General features: G+C 41.1%; 2 protein-coding genes across 2 annotated transcripts; one reads left to right on the top strand and one right to left on the bottom strand.

Moving 5' to 3' along the window:
• The first annotated feature begins 947 nt into the window (after nucleotides 1-947).
• LOC129956732 (uncharacterized) lies at nucleotides 948-1,667 on the top strand. Its single transcript, XM_056068669.1, has one exon. It carries the CDS (start codon nucleotides 948-950, stop codon nucleotides 1,665-1,667), a length of 720 nt encoding a protein of 239 aa, XP_055924644.1.
• Nucleotides 1,668-6,125: 4,458 nt separating this feature from the next.
• On the bottom strand, nucleotides 6,126-10,683 carry LOC129956730 (uncharacterized). The gene is made up of 4 exons (XM_056068668.1): nucleotides 10,619-10,683; nucleotides 9,061-10,027; nucleotides 8,431-8,955; nucleotides 6,126-6,464 (listed from the first exon to the last, which is right to left on the bottom strand). The coding sequence occupies exons 1-4, from the start codon at nucleotides 10,681-10,683 to the stop codon at nucleotides 6,126-6,128; spliced, it is 1,896 nt and encodes a 631-aa protein (XP_055924643.1).
• Nucleotides 10,684-21,254: the final 10,571 nt, after the last annotated feature.

Genomic DNA, 21,254 nt, shown 5'->3' with positions numbered 1-21,254 from the left:
AAAGTGCTGGCCTTTGCCGACGACTTCTGCCTCCTCGCTGCCAGTCCAGATGAGCTCCAAAATAACCTCGACTCTGTACAGGCTCAACTTGCCGCACTCGGCATGAAATTGAATCCCAAGAAATCGGTGTCCCTTCACTTCTCTGGCTGCACCCCGGTCGGAGTTAAAAATACGTGCTTCAGAGTTGGAAACGAAAATATCTCTCCACTGAAGGAAGGTGAATTCACCAGATTCTTAGGTAGACCTGTGGGTTTCAACGCCTGGCCTGACTTCAATAGCTTGAATGACCTGTCCGGCATTGGGGCCAAGATCCTTTCCTCTGCCCTTGCTCCATGGCAGAGACTGGATGCCCTTAAATCTTTCTTTTTCCCGGCTCTCCAGTTCCCCATGCGGACAGCGCAGTTCCAGACAACTGCATGGCAGGCGTTGGGACTCCACCATTAGAAGTGAAATCAAGAACACCCTTGGCCTCCCGGAGAACGCGGCCAATGAGTACTTGTATGGCCACAAGAGCAAGGGCTCCTGCTCTATACCGATTGCCGCTGAGGAGTCGGATCTTAATAGGATTGACACTGCTTTTAAGCTTCTGACTTCCTCAGACGAGGAAATAGTACTTCTGGCCTCTGAAGATCTAAGGCAGACCATCTCTCACCGGCTGAAGATTCCGTCCCCCTCCGATGCGAACCTGGAGGAGTTCCTGTCGGGAGTGACGGAGGGCCCGTTCTCCACCTCCGACAACGCCTACTCCAACGTCTGGGACTTGTGCCAGACTCGCCTCCAGACGTCTCGGAGTAGTGTGGGAATTTGACGACGGAGTGCCAAGGGTCAAGTACAACGACCTTGTTGTTCGTGCATCTGGTAGGAGAAAAGTCATTTTCTCCATTAGGGACCGGTTGAGGAACAACCGATCGACCACTCTGATCGACAAACCCAGTCAGGGTAAGGCAATGGAGTGTGTGGCCCAGTCTCCTGCAAGCTCACACTTCATTGCTGATGGCACCTACACCCGCTTTGCTGACTGGCGTTTTATTCACAGGGCTAGGTTGAACCTCCTCCCCCTTAATGGAAGCCAGGTATGGAAGGAAGACAAGAGGTGTCGGAGATGCAACGAGGCTGACCTAGAGACTCTGCCCCACGTCCTCAACCACTGTAAGAGCAAGTCTCGTGGCTGGCAACTCCGGCACGATACCATCGTCGCAAGAGTAAAAAAGGCGCTCGCTACCAGGTGCACGATCATTTCTGAAAACCAAAGAGTGGGCCCCGACAATCTTCGTCCCGACTTAGTGGTGCAGTCGGGGAACAAGGTCTTCATAGTGGATGTCACCATTCCATTTGAGAACAGAATGGAGGGTTTCGAGAAGGCTAAACGTCTGAAGCACGACAAACATGCGAGTCTTCTCCCCCTCTATTCCTCAAATGGAGTGCAGACTTCGATTGTACCTATTGTTGTTGGCGCACTGGGAGCTTGGGATCCCGAGAACGACAGGTTTCTGTTGAAGTATATGCCACGGGGCTACCTCAACAAGTTTCGCAAGTTATGTGTCAGCGATTGCATCAAGTGGTCTCGCGACATATACGTCGAACACATAACTGGGCATAGGCAATTCACCGATGGGGTCGATCTCGCAGAACACCTGACCCCTCCGGAGCCACCAAGTGACTTGTAAGTCGTTTATGTCTTCATTATTGTGTGTGTGTGATGTGCGCGTTTGGGCTGACTCCAGGACTTTCCGTCGGACTTTGACGTCTGGGGTCAGCTCTAACTAATGTGTCGTCTCACCGAGAATCAAGTATGTTGATGTCGTCTCAGCTTGTTGTTTCTTCATAGTCTACGTTTAGTTAAATCTTTGTTAGTTTATTTTTGTTATTTGTTTGTAGTTTATATCTGTTGTTTGTTTATAGTTTAGTTTTGTTATATCTTGTATAGTTTATGTTTGTTTAACCTTTATATAGTTTATTTTTCAGCTTTCACGAGACGTTAGTCAACGTCGTAAGCAGCCTCTTGCTGTCTTACACGTGACGAAGTCTCATAGAGCAATCGAAAGACTCGCACTAAAGACGTAAGGGAAGCAGGCCTCCGCTTGTCGGACCCGAGTGGTACCTTATTGTCTATGTTAACGCACACTATGAGCCCATGCTTTAGTGTTTGCAAACATTAGTGCGATAGGGAGGTTCGATCGGCACCGCAAGATGTTTTAGAAAGTACTTTTAAAATGTTCATTTTTTTTTCACACCTCTTCCGCAAGTTTAAGACATATGGAAGGAAAGTGAGTTTACGATCGAAGATCACTCCCAAAAACCATACTTCATTCACAACTGGAATTGGCGTGCCTCTTATCTTTATAACAGGATCTGAGTGCACATTTCTTTTCCTGCAAAAGTGAACACATCGACTCTTCTCAGGATAGATAGTGTGACCATTTTTATTGCACCAAGTTACCACCTCATTAACTGCATTTTGCAATTTCTGTTCTATTAAATTCATGTTGCCACCTTGGCACGAGATCTGTAAATCATACATACTGGTAAATAATACAGACTGGCGTGTACAAATGAGGGCAAATGATTTAAAATTTGACTGAGATGAACAATAAAGAGGGTGACACTGAGGACACTTCCCTGAGGAACACCCTCAGCTTGTAAAAAATGATTTGAATAAAAATTACTAACACGAACTCGAAATGTTCTATATGATAAAAAGTTCTGTAAAAATATGGGCATATTTCCTCTAAACCCAAATTTAAAAAGTGTAGAAAGTATACCATAGCGCCACGCACGGTCATAAGCTTTCTCAATATCGAAGAATATGGAGACAAGGTGGTTCCTCCTGACAAATGAATTGCGAATTTCGGTTTCCAGCAAAATCAGATTATCAAAAGTCGATCTTCCTTTGCGGAAACCACTCTGAAACTGGGAGATGCAGCCTTGTTTCTCAAATTCGTAGATTAGACGAGCATTAACCATGCGTTCGAAAGTTTTGCAAAGACAGTTGGAAAGAGCAATTGGTCTGTAGTGTAGAGGGCTTGATGGATCTTTCCCAGGTTTTAGAATTGGAATTACAATAGCTTCGCTCCATTGTTTAGGGTACTTCTGCTCAGTCCAAATCCTGTTAAACAGTAGTAACAAATTAGATAGAGAAGTTGCATTTAAATGGCGAAGCATGCTGTAAGTTATTCCATCTGGTCCAGGGCATGTTTCGTGGGCTTGAGAGAGAGCCCTTTGCAATTCGAACATCCTAAATTTACAATTGTATGCAAACGTATGTCGATCATTAAAATGCAAAGGCAACCGTTCCGCGGGATTCTTAATTGCCAGAAATTCAGGACTATAAGAATCAGTTGCGGAAACTTGTGCGAATGCTTGGCCTAGAATATTAGCTACGTCTAATGGGGTAAAATACAACATATTTCCTGTTTTTAAAACGGGAATAGAGGATTCGCTATAAATGCCATTTGCAGTTCTTATCTTTTTCCACAAAAGTTTAGTGGAAGTTGAGGATGTGATTGAAGATACGAACTTGATCCAAGATTCCCTCTGACTATGACGTCGAATCCGTCGAGCGAAGGCTTTGGCTTTCTTAAAAGCGACAAGATTTTCTGTCGTACGGTATCTTCTAAATATGTTCCAGCGTTTTTTCTGACTTTTATAACTATCGCGACAAGCTTCATTCCACCACGGTCTGCGGAATTTTCTTATACATGGAGAACTCTTTGGAATGATGGCATTTGCGGCGTTTATTATATTGTCAACGACATGTTGCACTTCTTCCATGATATCGTAAGAATTAATCATACTCTGTGATTTTTGCCAAATGCTTGAAAGAATCCCAGTCTGCCCGCTGGAATTGAAAACGCGGAGGACATAATGTCGCACCGCCACTATCAGCGTGGGAGACTATAACAGGGAAATGATCACTATTGTAAAGATCCTCACTTACTGCGAAAGTCAGCACCGGCATGGGCTCAGGAGAACATATAGCCAAATCAATACTATGGAAGCAAGTCTTCTCGTCTTTATTTGGGAGGCAGAGACAGTTATTTGAAATAAATTGCTCGATCTGTCGTCCACGAGAATTTGTATTTTCTGATCCCCACAAAGCACCATGTCCGTTGAAATCGCCTAGCATAATAAATGGTTTAGGAAGCTGGTCCACTAGGTTATCAAGTTGTTGTTGATTAACGACATCATGAGGCGGTAAATATATACTACAGACAGTGACTAATGCTCGAGTGTGAACTTGAACTGCCACAGCCTGTAGAGATGTACAGCCTGAGTAAAAACTTTAAGGCTAGTAAAAATTTGAGAAAATATAAAATGAAATAAAAGGAATTCAAATAATATTAATTGATAAGAAATAAATGCCACAAACATAATTTGTAAATACATAATTATGAGAAACGTGGTTATTTAAAAAGTTAGTATTTCTGCCTGAGTAAAAACTTTAAGGCCACCAGTCATTTTTTAAAAATAAATATAATATAATTGTGTAATTACCATTGCAACTACTAGCTTGTGACAACGCTGCAATTTTCATATTTATCATACGTTTCTTCGAAGTATTGGTCATCTTTGTGAAGATGACGAAGGATAAGAAGTTAACTGATCGTGAAAGAGGACAGATCGAAGCTTTGTCTTCAACAGGAATGCGTAGTCGTGCTATTGCGATAAAGATAGGAAGATCAAAGACTGTAGTCAACAATTTTTTTTTTAAATTGAAAGACAATTATGGTAAAAAGAATACTGGGGGAAGACCTAAAGCTTTGTCCTCGCGTGATGATAGAAGAGTTTGCCAACTTGCATCTATTGGAAAGTACTCAACCAGGAAACTGATTCCGACGACAGGTTTAAAAGTTTGTCAGAAAACGATTTATAACACAATTAGAAGGTCTGGAAGGTTCACTTATACAGCAAAATTGACTAAACCTTAGTTACTGCAGAGACACAAAATAGAGCGTTTGAACTTTGGCCAGAAAGTCATGACCTGGGACAACCAATGGATAGAAATTATATTTTCTGACGGAAAAAAAATGGAATTTGATGGACCAGATGGCTGGAATTTCTACTGGCATGATATAAGAAATGAAAAATATTCTGCAAGCGCCAATTAGGTGGAGGGTCTGTCATGACTTGGGGCTGTTTTGCTTACAATGGTGTGGGCTCAGTTGCATTCGTTTCAGGTAGAATGAATTCACAAGGATACCAAAATGTCCTAACAAATCGTCTTTTGCCAAATGCTGAATGTCTTGCTGGAGAAAATTGTAAATATCAGCAAGACAATGCATCGATCCATTCGAGTAACAGCACAAAAAATTGGTTCCAAGTCAACAATATTGAAACTGTGAAATGGCCAGCTGGATCACCTGACCCCAACCCAATCTAGAACCTTTGGGGTGACTTAGCAAGAAAAGTTTATGCAAATGGGAGACATTTTACATCAACAACAGAGCTGAAATCTAGTATCGAAGATGAATGGTATAAAACCGACTCCACCCTTTGTCAAAAACTCGTTTCATCCATGAAAACAATAATATTTGAAGTAATTCGAAGAAATGGCTCCTACACAACCTTCTAAGAATTTGTAATTTTTTTCTTATATGTTATTTTCTATGTTGGGCTTAAAGTTTTTACTCAGGCTCAAATATTCATCTGTGTGTTCTGTAATATTTTCTAATAATAAAATATTTGCAAATTAATTTTTCTACTTTTTTTACTTTTATTTAAGCTCAATAATTATCAATCAAATGGTATTTTAATTCCTCAGTTTATATGTTTCCATTTTCTCAAAATTTTTACTGGCCTTAAAGTTTTTACTCAGGCTGTATGTAGAGTAAGAGGTGTGCTCGGATAAAGATTTGAAGTGAAGATACAGACTCCACCAGAACTGCGAAGTTCTGTGTCTGCATCTTTCCGCACGCAATTATAAAAGCGTAATTTAAGAGGGGTGTTTGATTTCAAGAAGGTTTCTTGAACTCAAAAACAAACTGGATTATATTTGTTGAAAACTGTTTTGATGTCAGAGAGTTTGGGCCGAATGCCGCGACAATTCCATGAAAGGAAGGTACCCATTAAGGGAGTTTTGTAAGTTGAGAATGCTTGGAAACAATAGTTTGAGTTGCCGAAACATCTCAACTCATTTCACAATCCTCATCCCCTTCAGATGGATGGAGGGTGATGAGATCTGTAGTTTGGGGCGGGTTACCGAAAACAGATATTAAATCTTTGTGGGCTATGCCCAGCTTTGCAAGTTCTAGAGCTACAGAATTCTGGGTTTTAGATTTTGATTTTGATTTCAGTTTCTCTGATATCATTTCTTGCAAAAGACCGCGTTTGGAAAGTTTAAGCTTTAGAGAACGTTGGGGTTTTGGTTTCCGTTTTCTGGTTTCATGAGTTTCTGGAGCACTGTTTGTAGATTGTTCAGTATCCGAATCGGAGGATTTTACAGGGGTTTGTTTCTCAGTTAAAATCTGAACACAACTTTTACATTTACAGTTTTTGCAAAATTGTTTTTTAGTAATGGATGCATAACTTATGCCAGGAGAAGGTGTCTGTGCAAGAATTTTCCTTTTTGCCTCCGGATATGGGATTTGTTCCTTAGTTTTCACAGTTATGATTTCTTTTTCCAATATCCAACGTGGACAGAATCTTGAAAATGAAGTGTGTTCGCCATTGCAGTTGACGCACTTTTCGAGTGCCGTACACTGCTGGCTGTCATGTCCCTTCTCTGCACAACGGGCGCATGCGAGTGTTCCGCGGCAGGGGTACGATATGAATAGGGTTTCCGGTCCGACGGCACCGCCCACCACGGAGCCCAACAAGGGAAGGCAGCCACCGGCTCTGGCCATTCCCAGCCTCGGCGCTTACCTTAGTGCTGGTCGGTACCTATACGCTCGGAGTTACCCCCGGGGACAGTGACCACCCTTAACGCCAAGCCCAAGGAGTGGCCCCTTCGCTTGATCCCTAGCAAACCAGCCACTCAGGTGGCTAGCGACCAGCCGATTGATACACACGGGACCACAGTGCACCGCCCGTCTAATGGGTCGCCACGCACGGCAAACACGAGAGGGTATTTGCTGTCCATGAGAAGCAGGAAGCAAACAGAGCGGCGACAGCTTCTCATGGAGAGCTCCCTCGTCTACCCTCGAGGGAAAGAAAAAAGGAGACAACAGAAGGCGCAGTGAAGAGTAAACATAAAGGGAGTAAAGATCCCTGTGTACCTCGGGATTGGGACACCCGTACTCACCTACAGTAGGTGAGCCCCTGAGGGGGCAGCATTCATTGGAGAATGCTACAAAATTATTAGAATTCTCTTTAAAATCGAGCAGCAAGAATTCCGAATGCATTTTCTGAAACCCTCCGTGCTGGAGATAAACGATAATTGAAAATCCTTTCCTCTTCATTCAAGCCTCCGCCAGGATAAGGTTTCATGAGATTGAATGACAGGAAAAGCATCATCAGCAACAATTACATAAGGCACTTTAGTATTAGCCACAGGAATATTCAATGCATTTTTCTGCAGAGCTGACTTTAATTTACATTTTCCCCACACATATCCAACACTAATTCTACCGTTTGTCCCTACATCTTATCCAGCGGACTGGAGAGAGTTTGCAGCCGACTCTTTGGTCTGGGGAGGTGCAAGCGCAATATAGCTCAGTTCAACTGAAGCCTAGCCTCTGCCCTTCCAGGAGGATCACGCCTTCACATGGCCTGGATAGTTATGGATCCGCCAGATCCAAGGTGATGGCGTAGCAGAGCTTCTAGGTAAAATCCCAACTCCAGCTAAGTAACTGTCTCCAACCCGAGACCGCTGGGCTCAGGTCCAGACTATGGTAGCATTATGTTTCGTCATCGTATTAGTGACGCAAATTATGGTAACAATATGTTTCGTCATCGTATTAGTGACGCAAATTATGGTAAAAATATGTTTCGTCATCTTATTAGTGACGTAAATTATGGGAATCCCGAAGGAACTATTCCCAGAGTTCGGGACCCGGGGCTCTGCACAAAATCGGACGGGGCTCTATAACTCTCCTAGAGCTCTCGTTGTTCCGTGTAGACCCTCGGGTGCTTGTTTGTTTGTTTGTTTGATTGTTGTTTTATGGCACAAGAACCATATTTGGTTATACTGCGCCAATCAAACGGTAAAATGAAAGCCAAATATTAAAATCTATATTAATATAGAACTTTATAAAAGATAGTATTGCAAAAATTAAACATACGATATTACAAAATAAACAAATGTGTTAACATATGAAAATGCAAAACAATGAAACAATGCAAAACTCAAAAAGGTAAAAAGTGCTAAATACAAGTATAAAAATGAATGTCTTTTAAAAAGTTAAAAATATTTGGGTGGAATTTTTCACCCACCAAGTCCTGTAAAGTTATTGATGATGTATGAAAGTAATATATACGTTGATGGTTAAATACAGGGCATTCAATCAAAATGTGTTTTGTACTAAAATCAACATGGCATGTAGGGCACACTGGCTTCCTGTCACCAAAAATGAGATGCCTGTGAGTGTATCTAGTGTGTCCTATACGGAGACGAGTCAATTTAACATCGATCTCGCGTATTGGAAGAACAGGCCAAGAACCAATGATAGGTTTCACGGAGTGTAACTTATTATGGATCTGCAGACCCCATGCCTCCTGCCAAGAGGAATTTATATGACGGGAGAATGCCACCTTAACGTCACAAAATGGAAGTCCAGTCCTCATAAAGGCTGTCACAGATTTTGCAACCGAATCTGCTTTTTCATTTCCTGGAATGTCAACATGGCTCGAAACCCAACAAAATATAATATTAAAACCATCATTTTTCAAAGAGCGCAAAATGAGTAAAATGCGGTTAGCAATTGGGTGCATACAATTACTATAGTTAGACAACATTTCTAAAGCACTCATGCTATCGGAGTAAATGATGAAATTACGCTGTAGAGAAGGAGAAATTTTCTGGAGTGCACAGAAAATTGCCATCAATTCAGCAGTAAAAACAGAGCAGCAATTATGAAGACGGTGGCTCAGTGTATCAGAAGACAGTACAATACCACAACCAACATGTCCAGCTGATTTTGAGCCGTCCGTGAAAATTGGAACAAACGAAGAATACCGATAGCGATGAAGCAAAAAGAGCTGTTGGAAAACCACAGGAGCCGTTGACGATTTGTCGAAACCAGTGAAGGGATTCAAAAAAGAAAATTGAGGGATATCCCAAGGTGGAAACATAAATGGGTCGTTAACTTTAATTCTTACATCGTTGAGGTCCGAGTCATGTAGTATGGGTTTTATTCTCTCACAGAATGGCAGAATGCAAGCAGGACGGGCACCATAATGTCTACGGAGAGCAACTGGAAACCTGTTGCAACAAATGGGATGATGAGGCACGGACTGTGTGCGGAAATAGAATGAAACTGATATCTTTTTACGCCTCAAATTTAGAGGTAACTGGTGACAAATGACATACAAACTCTCAACTGGAGAAGTACGAAATGCTCCGGAGCAGATCCTTAGAGCAGTGTCGTGGATGGTGTCCAGTCGCCGCAAAACTGTAGGGCGTGCAGAACCATACACCATGCAGCCGTAGTCAATGCGGGAGAGGATAATCGCTTGATAAATACGGAGTAGGGAGGTTCGATCAGCTCCCCATGATGTTCTGGAGAGCACCTTCAATATATTTAACGTTTTCTCGCATCTCTTCCGCAGGTTCAAAATATGCGGAAGAAATGTAAGCTTTCTATCGAATATCACTCCCAAAAACCGCACTTCACTCACCACAGGAATGAGTACATTTTGAATATAAATATTTGGATCTGAATGAATGGTTCGCTTTCGGCAGAAGTGAATACACCTACTCTTCTCGGGAGAGATCGCGTGCCCATTGTTGTTGCACCAAGTTACCACTTTATTAACTGCATTCTGTAATTGACGCTCAATGAGATTTATACTGCAGCCTTGGCAAGAGATCTGCAGATCATCAACGTAAAGAGTTCCATGAACAGATGAAGGTAGAACAGACAAAACTTGACTAATATGAACAATAAAAAGTGTAACACTGAGGACACTTCCCTGCGGAACTCCCTCAGCTTGAATAAAAGAATCAGAATAAAAGTTGCCTACACGGACTCTGAAAGTCCGATGTGATAAAAAGTTCTGTAAAAATATGGGCAGATTTCCCCTAAAACCAAAATTATAAAGTGTCGAAAGTATGCCATAGCGCCATGCTCGGTCGTATGCCTTCTCAATATCGAAAAATATGGAGACAAGGTGATTCCTCCTAACAAATGTGTTGCGTATCTGGGTTTCCAGTAAAATGAGGTTATCAAATGTAGATCTACCTCTGCGGAAACCACTCTGCAACGGGGAGATGCATCCATGTCTCTCCAATTCGTACATAAGGCGGGTATTGACCATGCGCTCAAAAGTTTTACATATACAATTAGTCAGGGCAATTGGTCGGTAATTCAAAGGGTTTGAGGAATCTTTGCCAGGTTTTAGGATAGGAATTACAGTAGCCTCGTGCCATTGAGCTGGGTACATTTGCTCAGTCCAAATTCTGTTGAATAGCAATAACAGATTGGAAAGGGAAGTTGAATTTAAATGGCGAAGCATATTATACGTAATTCCATCTGGCCCGGGGCTGGTATCGTGGGTCTTCGATAATGCTGCTTCCAATTCATACATACTAAACTTACAGTTTTAAAGAAAAGTACTTCGGTCATTAAAACGCAATGGCAGCCGTTCCGCACGATTCTTAGTTGCCAGAAAGGCAGGGCTGTAAGAATCGATAGCGGAAACTTGTGCAAATGCTTGACCGAGAATATTTGCTATGTCTAATGGAGCGAAGTGCGTCATATTTCTTGTTTTTAAAATAGGAATAGAGGATTCACTATGGATACCATTAGCAGCCTTTACCTTCTTCCACAAGGTTCTACTGGAAGTGTTTGATGTGATGGAAGAAACAAAACTAATCCACGATTCCCTCTGACATCGACGGCGGATGCAACGTGCAATGGCTTTTGCTCTTTTAAAAGCTACTAAGTTCTCTGTCGTAGGGTACCTTCGAAATATATTCCAAAGGCGTTTCTGGTTCTTATGACTATCGCGACAGGCTTCGTTCCACCAAGGTCTACGAAATTTGCGGGGCCGTGGGGAAGACTTTGGGATACAGGTGTTTGCAGCATTCAAAATGGCTTCAACGGTGAGACGCATTGCTTCCGTAATGTCTGCAGTATTGCCCATAGACTCGGTGATTTCCGCCAGCTGCTTAAAAGCAATCCAGTCTGCCCGCTGGAATAGAAAACGCGGAGGACAGAAAGTCGCACCGCCGCTATCAGCATGGCAGACAATAATAGGAAAATGGTCACTATTATATAGATCGTTGCTAACCTCAAAGGTTAGCATTGGCAGAAGTTCAGGAGAACATATGGCCAAGTCTAGATTATGGAAGGTACGTGTGGGCTCATGGAAGTATGTCTTTTCGTCATTATTCAGCAAGCAGAGACAGTTATTAGAAATAAACTGTTCAATCTGCTGCCCCCGAGAGTTTGTACTGTTTGAACCCCATAAAACACTATGGCCATTGAAATCACCTACGAGCAAAAAAGGCAAAGGAAGTTGGTCAATCAAATTGTCGAGTTCTCGTTGACAAATAACATTATTTGGCGGAAGATAAATGCAGCAGACTGTGACCAGCGCTTGTGTATGCACTTGCACAGCCACAGCCTGAAGAGAGGTATGCAAATTTAGAGGTGTGACCGGATACAAATTAGATGTGAAGATACAGACGCCACCAGAACTGTGAGATCCCGTGTCTGTATCCTTACGAACACAATTATATCCACGCAATTTAATTGGAATGTTGGGTGTCAAGAAAGTTTCTTGAACACCAAAACAGATTGGATGAAATTTGTTTAAAATTGATTTAATTTCATGAAGTTTGGAACGAATGCCACGACAATTAAAAGAGAGGAAGGTACCCATTAAGAGACAGGTTTTAAAAGAGAATTATTAGAAGCTTTGGTACGAGTTGCTGAAAACTCACAACTCATCTCCAGGTCATCTTCATCCTCAGATGGGTGCAATTTGATGTCTGCACTATTTATCGTGCCACCAAAAATGGACGGCAAGTCCTTATGGGCGACACCCTTCTTCGCCATCCCTAGGGCGACGGAATTTTTTGTTGTTGATTTTTTAAATTTTGAGCTAAGGTCTTTTTGTGTAAGTCCACGTTTAGCTAATTTCAAAGTTAGTGAAGATTGCAATTTTCTCTTTGGTTTTGGTTCGATTGTTTCGGTTCGAGAAGTTTCAGCTGTACTGGTTGTGGAATTTTCTGTATCGGACTCTTGTTTGTCATCAGTTTTTGGTTCTGATAAATTCTTTTTACAATTATTACATGAACAATTTTTGCAAAATGATTTTTTAACTGCGGATGCATAGCTAACACCAGCAGTAGGAGTTTCAGTTTGTATCCGACGTCGGGCTTCAGGATATGACAAGTTTTCTTTAATTTTAACTGTCACAACCTGTTTTTCAAGTATCCATCTCGGGCAGGATCGAGCATAAGAAGGATGATTGCCGCCACAATTAACGCACTTTTCTAGTGCAGCACATTGCTGGCTATCATGCCCTCTTTCAGCACATCTGGCACATGCGAGTGTCCCGCGGCAATTAACTTTTGAATGGCCGAATCTCTGACACTGAAAACATCGGAGTGGATTAGGGATGTAAGGCCTGACGGGTAATCGTATGTAACCTGCATATACATTTTCGGGTAATTTTGGCGATTTGAATGTTAAAACATGATGTTTAGTCTCAAAGAGTTCACCATCACGTCTAATAGAAATACGACGGACGTGTATAACTCCTTGCGATTTCATCTCTGATGTTATTTCCTCTAGAGGTACATTCAGTAATTCACCGCATGTAATTACTCCTTTACAGGTATTCATCGACTGGTGAGGACTTACACTTATAGCTATTGTAGCCAAGGCTTTCAGTTTTTGAATATTCAGGGATTGTTTACGAGAATTTACTTCTACCAATAAATCTCCAGAACGCATCTTCTTAATGGACGATACTTCACCGATTGTTGCTGAAATAGCTTTTTGGACAAGGAAAGGAGACACTGTTGCGAAAGTTTCATTTTTCTCCGAAATGCGTTTAATGACAAAAAAGGAATCAAAATGATGAGAAGAAATAAATGTAGTTGGAACAGAATGACGCCCACTAAAGGGACCCTTCTTGGGAGGAGCCATACGATATTGAGAGTGATTCGGGCCCGACGGCACCGCCCACCACGGAGCCCAACAAGGGAAGGCAGCCACCGGCTCTGGCCATTCCCAGCCTCGGCGCTTACCTTGGTGCTAGCCGGAACCTATACGCTCGGAGTTACCCCCGGGGACAGTGACCACCCTTAACGCCAAGCCCAAGGAGTAACCCCTTCGCTTGATCCCTAGCAAACTAACCACTTAGGTGGCTAGCGACCAGCCGATTGATGTACAGGGAACCACAGTACACCACCCGTCTTTCAAATGGGTCGCCACGCACGGCCAACACGTGGGACATTGCTTCTTGTTTCTCATGGACAGCCAAACAGAGCGGCGACAGCTTCTCATGGAGAGCTCCCTCGTCTACACTCGAGGGATGGAAGGATCAAGCAGAAAGCACTAGACGTAGGGGAGAGTAAACGTAAAATGAGTAAAGATCCCTGGGTACCTCGGGATTGGGACACCCGTACTCACCTATAGTAGGTGAGCGCCTGAGGGGGCAGCATTCATTGGAGAATGCTACAAAATTATTAGAATTCTCTTTAAAATCGAGCAGCAAGAATTCCGAATGCATTTTCTGAAACCCTCCGTGCTCGAGATAAACGATAATTGAAAATCCTTTCCTCTTCATTCAAGCCTCCGCCAGGATAAGGTTTCATGAGATTGAATGACAGGAAAAGCATCATCAGCAACAATTACATAAGGCACTTTAGTATTAGCCACAGGAATATTCAATGCATTTTTCTGCAGAGCTGACTTTAATTTACATTTTCCCCACACATATCCAACACTAATTCTACCGTTTGTCCCTACATCTTATCCAGCGGACTGGAGAGAGTTTGCAGCCGACTCTTTGGTCTGGGGAGGTGCAAGCGCAATATAGCTCAGTTCAACTGAAGCCTAGCCTCTGCCCTTCCAGGAGGATCACGCCTTCACATGGCCTGGATAGTTATGGATCCGCCAGATCCAAGGTGATGGCGTAGCAGAGCTTCTAGGTAAAATCCCAACTCCAGCTAAGTAACTGTCTCCAACCCGAGACCGCTGGGCTCAGGTCCAGGCTATGGTAGCATTATGTTTCGTCATCGTATTAGTGACGCAAATTATGGTAACAATATGTTTCGTCATCGTATTAGTGACGCAAATTATGGTAAAAATATGTTTCGTCATCTTATTAGTGACGTAAATTATGGGAATCCCGAAGGAACTATTCCCAGAGTTCGGGACCCGGGGCTCTGCACAAAATCGGACGGGGCTCTATAACTCTCCTAGAGCTCTCATTGTTCCGTGTAGACCCTCGGGTGCACAGGACTGGCTGAAGTGGCGTTGTGAATCTTAGGTTTTTGTGACGAGGAAGAAATTTGGGTATGTCTAAAAATGAAGCAACTTGTAAGTGAAGGTCGTTTCGCGGGGTCCGGTCTCAAGGCGGCTCTTTGCTGGTTTTTCAGTAGGAGCCACCTTCCTTTTTAACCCGAGAGCGTGCGCGTCGGGCCTCAGAGGTCCGAGCGCTTGAAAAAAAATTCTGCAGAAAATCGGGTTTTTTTCAGCGTAGAAACTCAAGTTCCCCAGTAACTGCGTCCAAGGTCATTAGCCACCTGACCCCAGTCATTCTAGGAATTTCACCCCTCTTGTTTCTTGGAAAATGGAACACCTGCTGTCCGAAACAGCTGCGCGGGCCTCGAAAGCCCGATGCGCGCGTTCGCATAGCTATTTTTGTAAGCAGTGGAGACGGTCGCAATAATGTCTCGATACTTGAGTTATAAAGAGGAATGCGAAAGATTGCAAAAATTATTAGCGGAAGTTTCAACAGATGAAGAATCTCTTAATGAGGAAGATGAAGAAATTGTTGATGATGAATTAATTAGTAATCATCAATCGAATTCAGAAGAGGAGCTAGATTCAGACAGTGAAGTGTACGTTTGTGAATCCACCGATGATTACGTTGGGAAAGACGGTAAAACGATATGTCATAAAAAGGAGCCAAGGAAAAATGTGAGCACCCCTGCTCACAATATCATTTCAAAACTGCCTGGAAATATTGGCGAAACAAAAAATGTATCCTCGCCAATAAATTCTTGGACATTTCTGATTGATGAAAGTATGATATCAATTATTGTCGAGTGCACGAATATTTATATTCGATCAATTGCATGTAAATTTAGAAGAGAAAGAGACGCTCATCCTACAAAAATTTCTGAAATAAAGGCATTTATAGGACTTCTCTATTTTGGTGGACTGCACAAATCTTCCCATGTAAATATAAAGGACCTCTGGGTTACTGATGGAACAGGAATTGACATATTCCACCGTAATGTCATATAAACGTTTTTTTATTTCTGATGAGGTGTGTCAGATTTGATGATATAAGAGATCGTTCTTCTAGAAGAGAAGTGGATAAACTTGCTCCCATCAGAAATATTTTTGAAATGTTCGTCGCAAATTGTCAAAAAGTTCAAACTCTTGGGAAATGTGACAATCGACGAAAAATTAGAACCGTTCAGGGATTGGTTTGGTTGTTTGAGGTTTAATGGCGGAAGAGCCATGTTTGGCTAAACTGCGCCAATCAAATGGTAAAAATGGAAAGTTTTTAGAAACTCATGAATAAAAGATCAATCATACAAGTGACAACCGTTCAGGGGAAGATGTTCATTTCGACAGTACATGCCAAATAAACCAGCCAAGTATGGAATAAAAAAATTTGCCTTGGTAGATGCGAGAATATTTTATACATGGAACCTAGAGATTTATGCAGGAACTCAACCAGCAGGACCATATAACGTTGAAAATGGCCCAGACAAAATTGTAAAGAGATTACTAGAACCTATTTTCAATTCAGGACGCAATCTAACTGTTGACAGTTGGTACACAAGTTATGATTTAGCAAAAGACCTCTTGAAGAAAAAAATTACATTTGCGGGAACAGTCCGAAAAAAATCAGAGATTTCAAAGGAATTCATTTCTGGGAAAAAATGAGAACAATATTCAACATTATTTGGATACAAAAAAAAAAAAATTGACACTGATTTCTTACGTACCGAAAAAAGAAAAATGTGTTGTTCTTTTATCCTAAATGCATAATGATGGTGCAATTGACGCTTCTACAGGTTGGTTGATTTGATTTTATTGGCGCAAGAGCCATATTTGGCTATACTGCGCCAAACATATGGTAGATAAACAAGATCAAGGTGCTATAACGCATGGTGGTATAGTATTAGAAAGGATTAAAATCTAAAATAATTTTGAAATTTCTCAAACTGAATTCCAAAAGTTAAAATATAGCTTGTTAAAGCCAATTAAATCTATTAAAATAAGTGCAAGTTGTAAAATATTAAGATGCCAAAAAATGTATAAAATCTCAATTGTGAAGAATAATAAATGAAACAAATATGCAAGTCATGCAGATAAAATGCTAAAACACAAAATTATAACTAGAAAAACTTGAATTTTCAATATACATATGTTCAATTAAGGTTAACAGTCAAAAAATGAAACCTGTCGGGAAAAAAGGAGCGATAAAGCTATATATTTTTGTATTTTGTGGGAATAATGTGTTTCCTCTTTTCGTGTTTTTTAGAGAGTGGGGGAGACTTCCAAATCCTCAAGACATATTATATTCAATTACATCCTCTTCAGACACAGAGGTGGAGCTCATATCAGCATCGGCATCAGATTCTTAAAACTGCACATTCTTTGTTTCATCCGAAGGGAAAACAGATGTAAAATTAGAAGTACCAAGTAAAGGAGTTTTAACAGGGCAAACATTAGTAGCAACCTTCATGGTTGAAGCTGCATTTTTAATTACCACAGAATTGGGTATTAAACGAGGGGAGGTGGTGTAAAATTTAGTAATTTTTTCTACATTAGGAGTAATGTTTTCTTTAACTGGAGAATCTTTCTCAAGTTTTTTCTGATTTGTAACAGTTTGAAAACCTGTTAAATCAGGTAAAGTGGGAGCGTCTTCAGATTACTGCAGTAGATTTAGTGGAAGAATTCTTAACATTAACTGATGGAGATGCTTTCGAAACAGAAGTGCATAGAAGTGTATTTGTGCTAGAAGTTATATCAGCTGGATCCCACTGAGTGGATATGGTTGCAGATAATTTTTGGACGACAGAAGCGTAACTATTTCCAACTTTAGGGAGTTTAGACTTTATAAGTTTACGAGCTTCCTGATAAGATATTTGATGTTTTATCTTTGTTGAAAATATTTCCTTTTCTTGTTTCCAAGAAAAGCAGTTTCCTTGCAGTTAACACATTTATCTGCATAAGTACAGTTAGTGCTGTCATGGCCGACTTCTGCGCAACGGGCGCATGTCAGTGCCCCGCGGCAAGAAGATTTTGAGTGTCCAAAACGTTGGCAATTGAAGCATCTCAAAGGGTTTGGTATATAAGTTCTTACAGAAAGGCGCATATATCCAGCTTTAATATAATCTGGTAAATTAGAAGAATTGAAAGTTAACACAAGATGCTTTGTGTTTAAGATTTTGCCATCCCTCCTTACAGTAATACGTCTTACATTGGTCACCCCCTCATCTTTTAGTTTTTCAATAATCTCTTCAATCGAAACATTACACAATTCACCGCATGATATAACTCCTTTGCATGAGTTTAATGATGGGTGAGGATTAACTTCTACGGAAATAGTTGACAATGACTTAAGGTTTAAAATTTGTTTGGCTTGTTTGGCATATCCAACTTCAACCAAAAGATCGCAAGATCTGAGTTTCTTAATAGATTTCACTTCACCTAGGTTTCCAGTAATACCCTTTTCAACAAGAAAAGGAGACACACCGTGGAGTGTTCCTTTAGAGTCTGAAATTCGATGAACAATAAAGAATCGTGGAAAATTGTTTTGAATATTCGATAGAAGTTCAATTGAACAATACATTGTTTGAACGTTTAGATTTACCCATATGACGTTGTTAAATTTTCAGGCCCGACGGCACCGCCCACCAAGGAGCCCAACAAGGGAAAGCTGCCACCGGCTCTGGCCATTTCCAGCCTCGGCACTTACCTTGGTGCTAGCCGGAACCTATACGCTGGGAGTTACCCGCGGGGACAGTGACCACCCTTAACGCCAAGCCCAAGGTATGGTATGGTATTGCGAGATTTAATGGCTCAAGAGCCAAAAATGGCCATACTGCGCCAAACAAATGGTATTAATAAATGCCAAGTACAATTCAGTCATACAATTTAAAATTAAATTCTCGTGATAAAATGAAAGACATCTAGTAAAGAATATTAGTAGTGGTTTTAAAATTGAAACTCGCATCCCAGAATGTAAATTTTTCCAAATATGTTAAAAGATTAGAATACCAATGAAATTCGAAAGGTGCAACACTCATAACATTAAAACAAGTACAATAAATTACAAAACCAAGTGAAAAGAAAAAAAATCATTGTAATCTTTTGATCCGATGTTTCTTCAAGTATTTGTTATGAATGGGGGTACTTAAAGATTCAGAATGGAAATTTTTAAGATCAACCCATTGAACTTGACAGTCTTGGGGACTTTGTTTGAACACAGTTTTATCAACTGTGGTGGAGACGATGGAAGATTCTGGAGCAGGTGGAGTTTCATCAATTGTTTCATGAGGGTTATATTCAATTGCATTATCTGATTCTATATCACTATCGGTGTTAAGATTGCACATATTTGTGGTCATGGTTTTATTATCTTTAGGCTTGGAGTTTTTCTTGTATTTTTTCCTGTTAATAACGGTTTTGAAACTAGCTACGTTTTGTGAAGTGGCAGCAACTTTACACTGCGGGATATCTTGAGTAGTGTCTTCCATAGGAATACTGGGTGAAAAGTCTTTTATAAATGATTCAGATTTGGGACAAATTTCAGAGGGTGCATAAGATGGTTGAAATGGATTATTACCAACATGCATGATTATAGGCATTATCTGAGTGCCTCTTGTTTCTAGTGTTTTCTTGGCAGCATTAGAATAGCTGGATCCATCAACTGGTCTACGAGCTTTCACCATTCGCTTTGCTTCCGGATATGAAATGCCTTTCTTCTCCTTTTCAGCAATCACTTCTTTTTCCAATATCCACGATGGACAGGAGCGAGAAAAGGACATGTGCGAACCTTTGCAATTGAAGCATTTTTCCGGTGCGGTACAGTCAGAGTTTTCATGGCCTGTTTCTGCACAGCGGGCGCAAATTAGAGATCCGCGGCAAGAAGCTTTGGAGTGACCAAAACGCTGGCACTTGAAACATCGCAAGGGATTGGGGATATAAGGCCGGACTACCAATTTCATGAAACCAGCTTTAATGTATTCAGGTATTTTAGACGAATGAAATGTTAGTATCAAATGCTTGGTTTCAAGGAGTTGTCCATTTTTTCGTATTGTTATACGACGGACATGAGTAACCCCTTGACTTTCCAAATCCTTAGTTATCTGAGCAACTGGAGTATGAAAAAGTTCTCCGCAAGATATTACTCCTTTGGAAAAGTTTAAGGTCGAATGTGCACTGACGGTCACTGGAAAGGATGCAATGTTTGACATTTTCATAATCTGGTGAGCTTGTTTTTGAGAGAGAACCTCAATGAGCAAATTCCCCGAACGTAATTTCCGAACAGTTGATACTGTTTCAAGATGTGCCGATATACTTTTTTCAACTAAAAAAGGTGAAACGGAATGAAACGTATCGTTGGTAGAAGATACTCTTTTTATAATAAAAAACTTATCGAAATGTTTTGAACATAAATCGTTTTGCATTTGATGCCCACTGAAGGGAGCTTTGTTTTTTTACCCATGCACAAAAGGTCATGAGATTCTGGTACCGACGGCACTGCCCACCACCGAGCCCTACAAGGGATGGCAGTTACCGACTCCGAGCACCCCAGCCTCGGCACTTACCATGGTGCTAGTCAAGACCTATACGCTCAGAGCCACCTCCAGGAACGTTGACCACCCTTAACGCCAAGCCCCAGAGAATGGCTCTTTCGCTTGATCCCTAGCAAACTAACCAAATTGTTAGGTTACCAGCCGAATTGATGCACTGGGGACCACAGTGCACCACCCGTCTAATGGGTTGCCACGCACGGCCAACACGTGGGGTTTTTGGCTGTCCACGAGAAGCAAGAAGCAAACAGAGCGGCGACAGCTTCTCATGGAGAGCTCCCTCGTTTGCCGTTGAGGGAAGGAAAGACACAGCAGAAAGCAGAAGGCGTAGGGGAGTGGAAACATAAAGGGAGTAAAGATCCCTGTGTACCTCGGGATTGGGACACCCGTACTCACCTACAGTAGGTGAGCCCCTGAGGGGTGACGCTTCTACAGGAGAAGCAAAGAAACCAAACGTTTTATAACCTTACAAAGGACGCAGTTGATGTAGTGGATGAAATGTCAGCTACATATTCTACTGCCGGGATAAGTAAAAGATGGCCTATGATCATATTTTTCAGTATGCTGAATATTGCTACTGTAAAATCTCGTATCATATTGCTGTCATCAAATACCCGTTTAGTATAAGTAAAGAAGTTTATTTATAAAAGATCGTTTTTAGAATTATTGAAGGACCACCTTCAAGAAAGAAGTATGCAGGCTACTCTTCCCCGTCAATTGCGTGACCAATTGAATTGTAACCGCAGTGAAAATTAAATTTTAATTTTTACTGCGGTTACAATTAATTGGAACCGCAGTAAAAATTAATTGGACCAGAAATTTAAATTTTTGAAAATTATTTGCAAGCATTTTTTAAAAAATCAAGATGATATTTCAGTTGTGTTGCATAAAGATGGAGGGAAAAAAACATGTGTTTTTGAAAAAAACTGGATCATGAGAGATAAATTTAAGAAAACAAATATTTGTTATTTAAATATTAAAATGCTTTTTTAATGTAATGAATCTAGTTTATAAGTGAAAAAAAAACTCAGGGTCACAGTAAGTTTTTCTCCTGGAGTGGTGACTATTCTCATGTTTGTATCTCTCCCAGAAATATATGGAAATACCAATGATAGAAGATTAAAAAAAAAAAAAA

Source organism: Argiope bruennichi, chromosome 11 (assembly GCF_947563725.1).
Source record: "Argiope bruennichi chromosome 11, qqArgBrue1.1, whole genome shotgun sequence".
NCBI classification, from domain to species: domain Eukaryota; kingdom Metazoa; phylum Arthropoda; class Arachnida; order Araneae; family Araneidae; genus Argiope; species Argiope bruennichi.
This window is presented reverse-complemented; position numbering and strand designations above follow the sequence as displayed.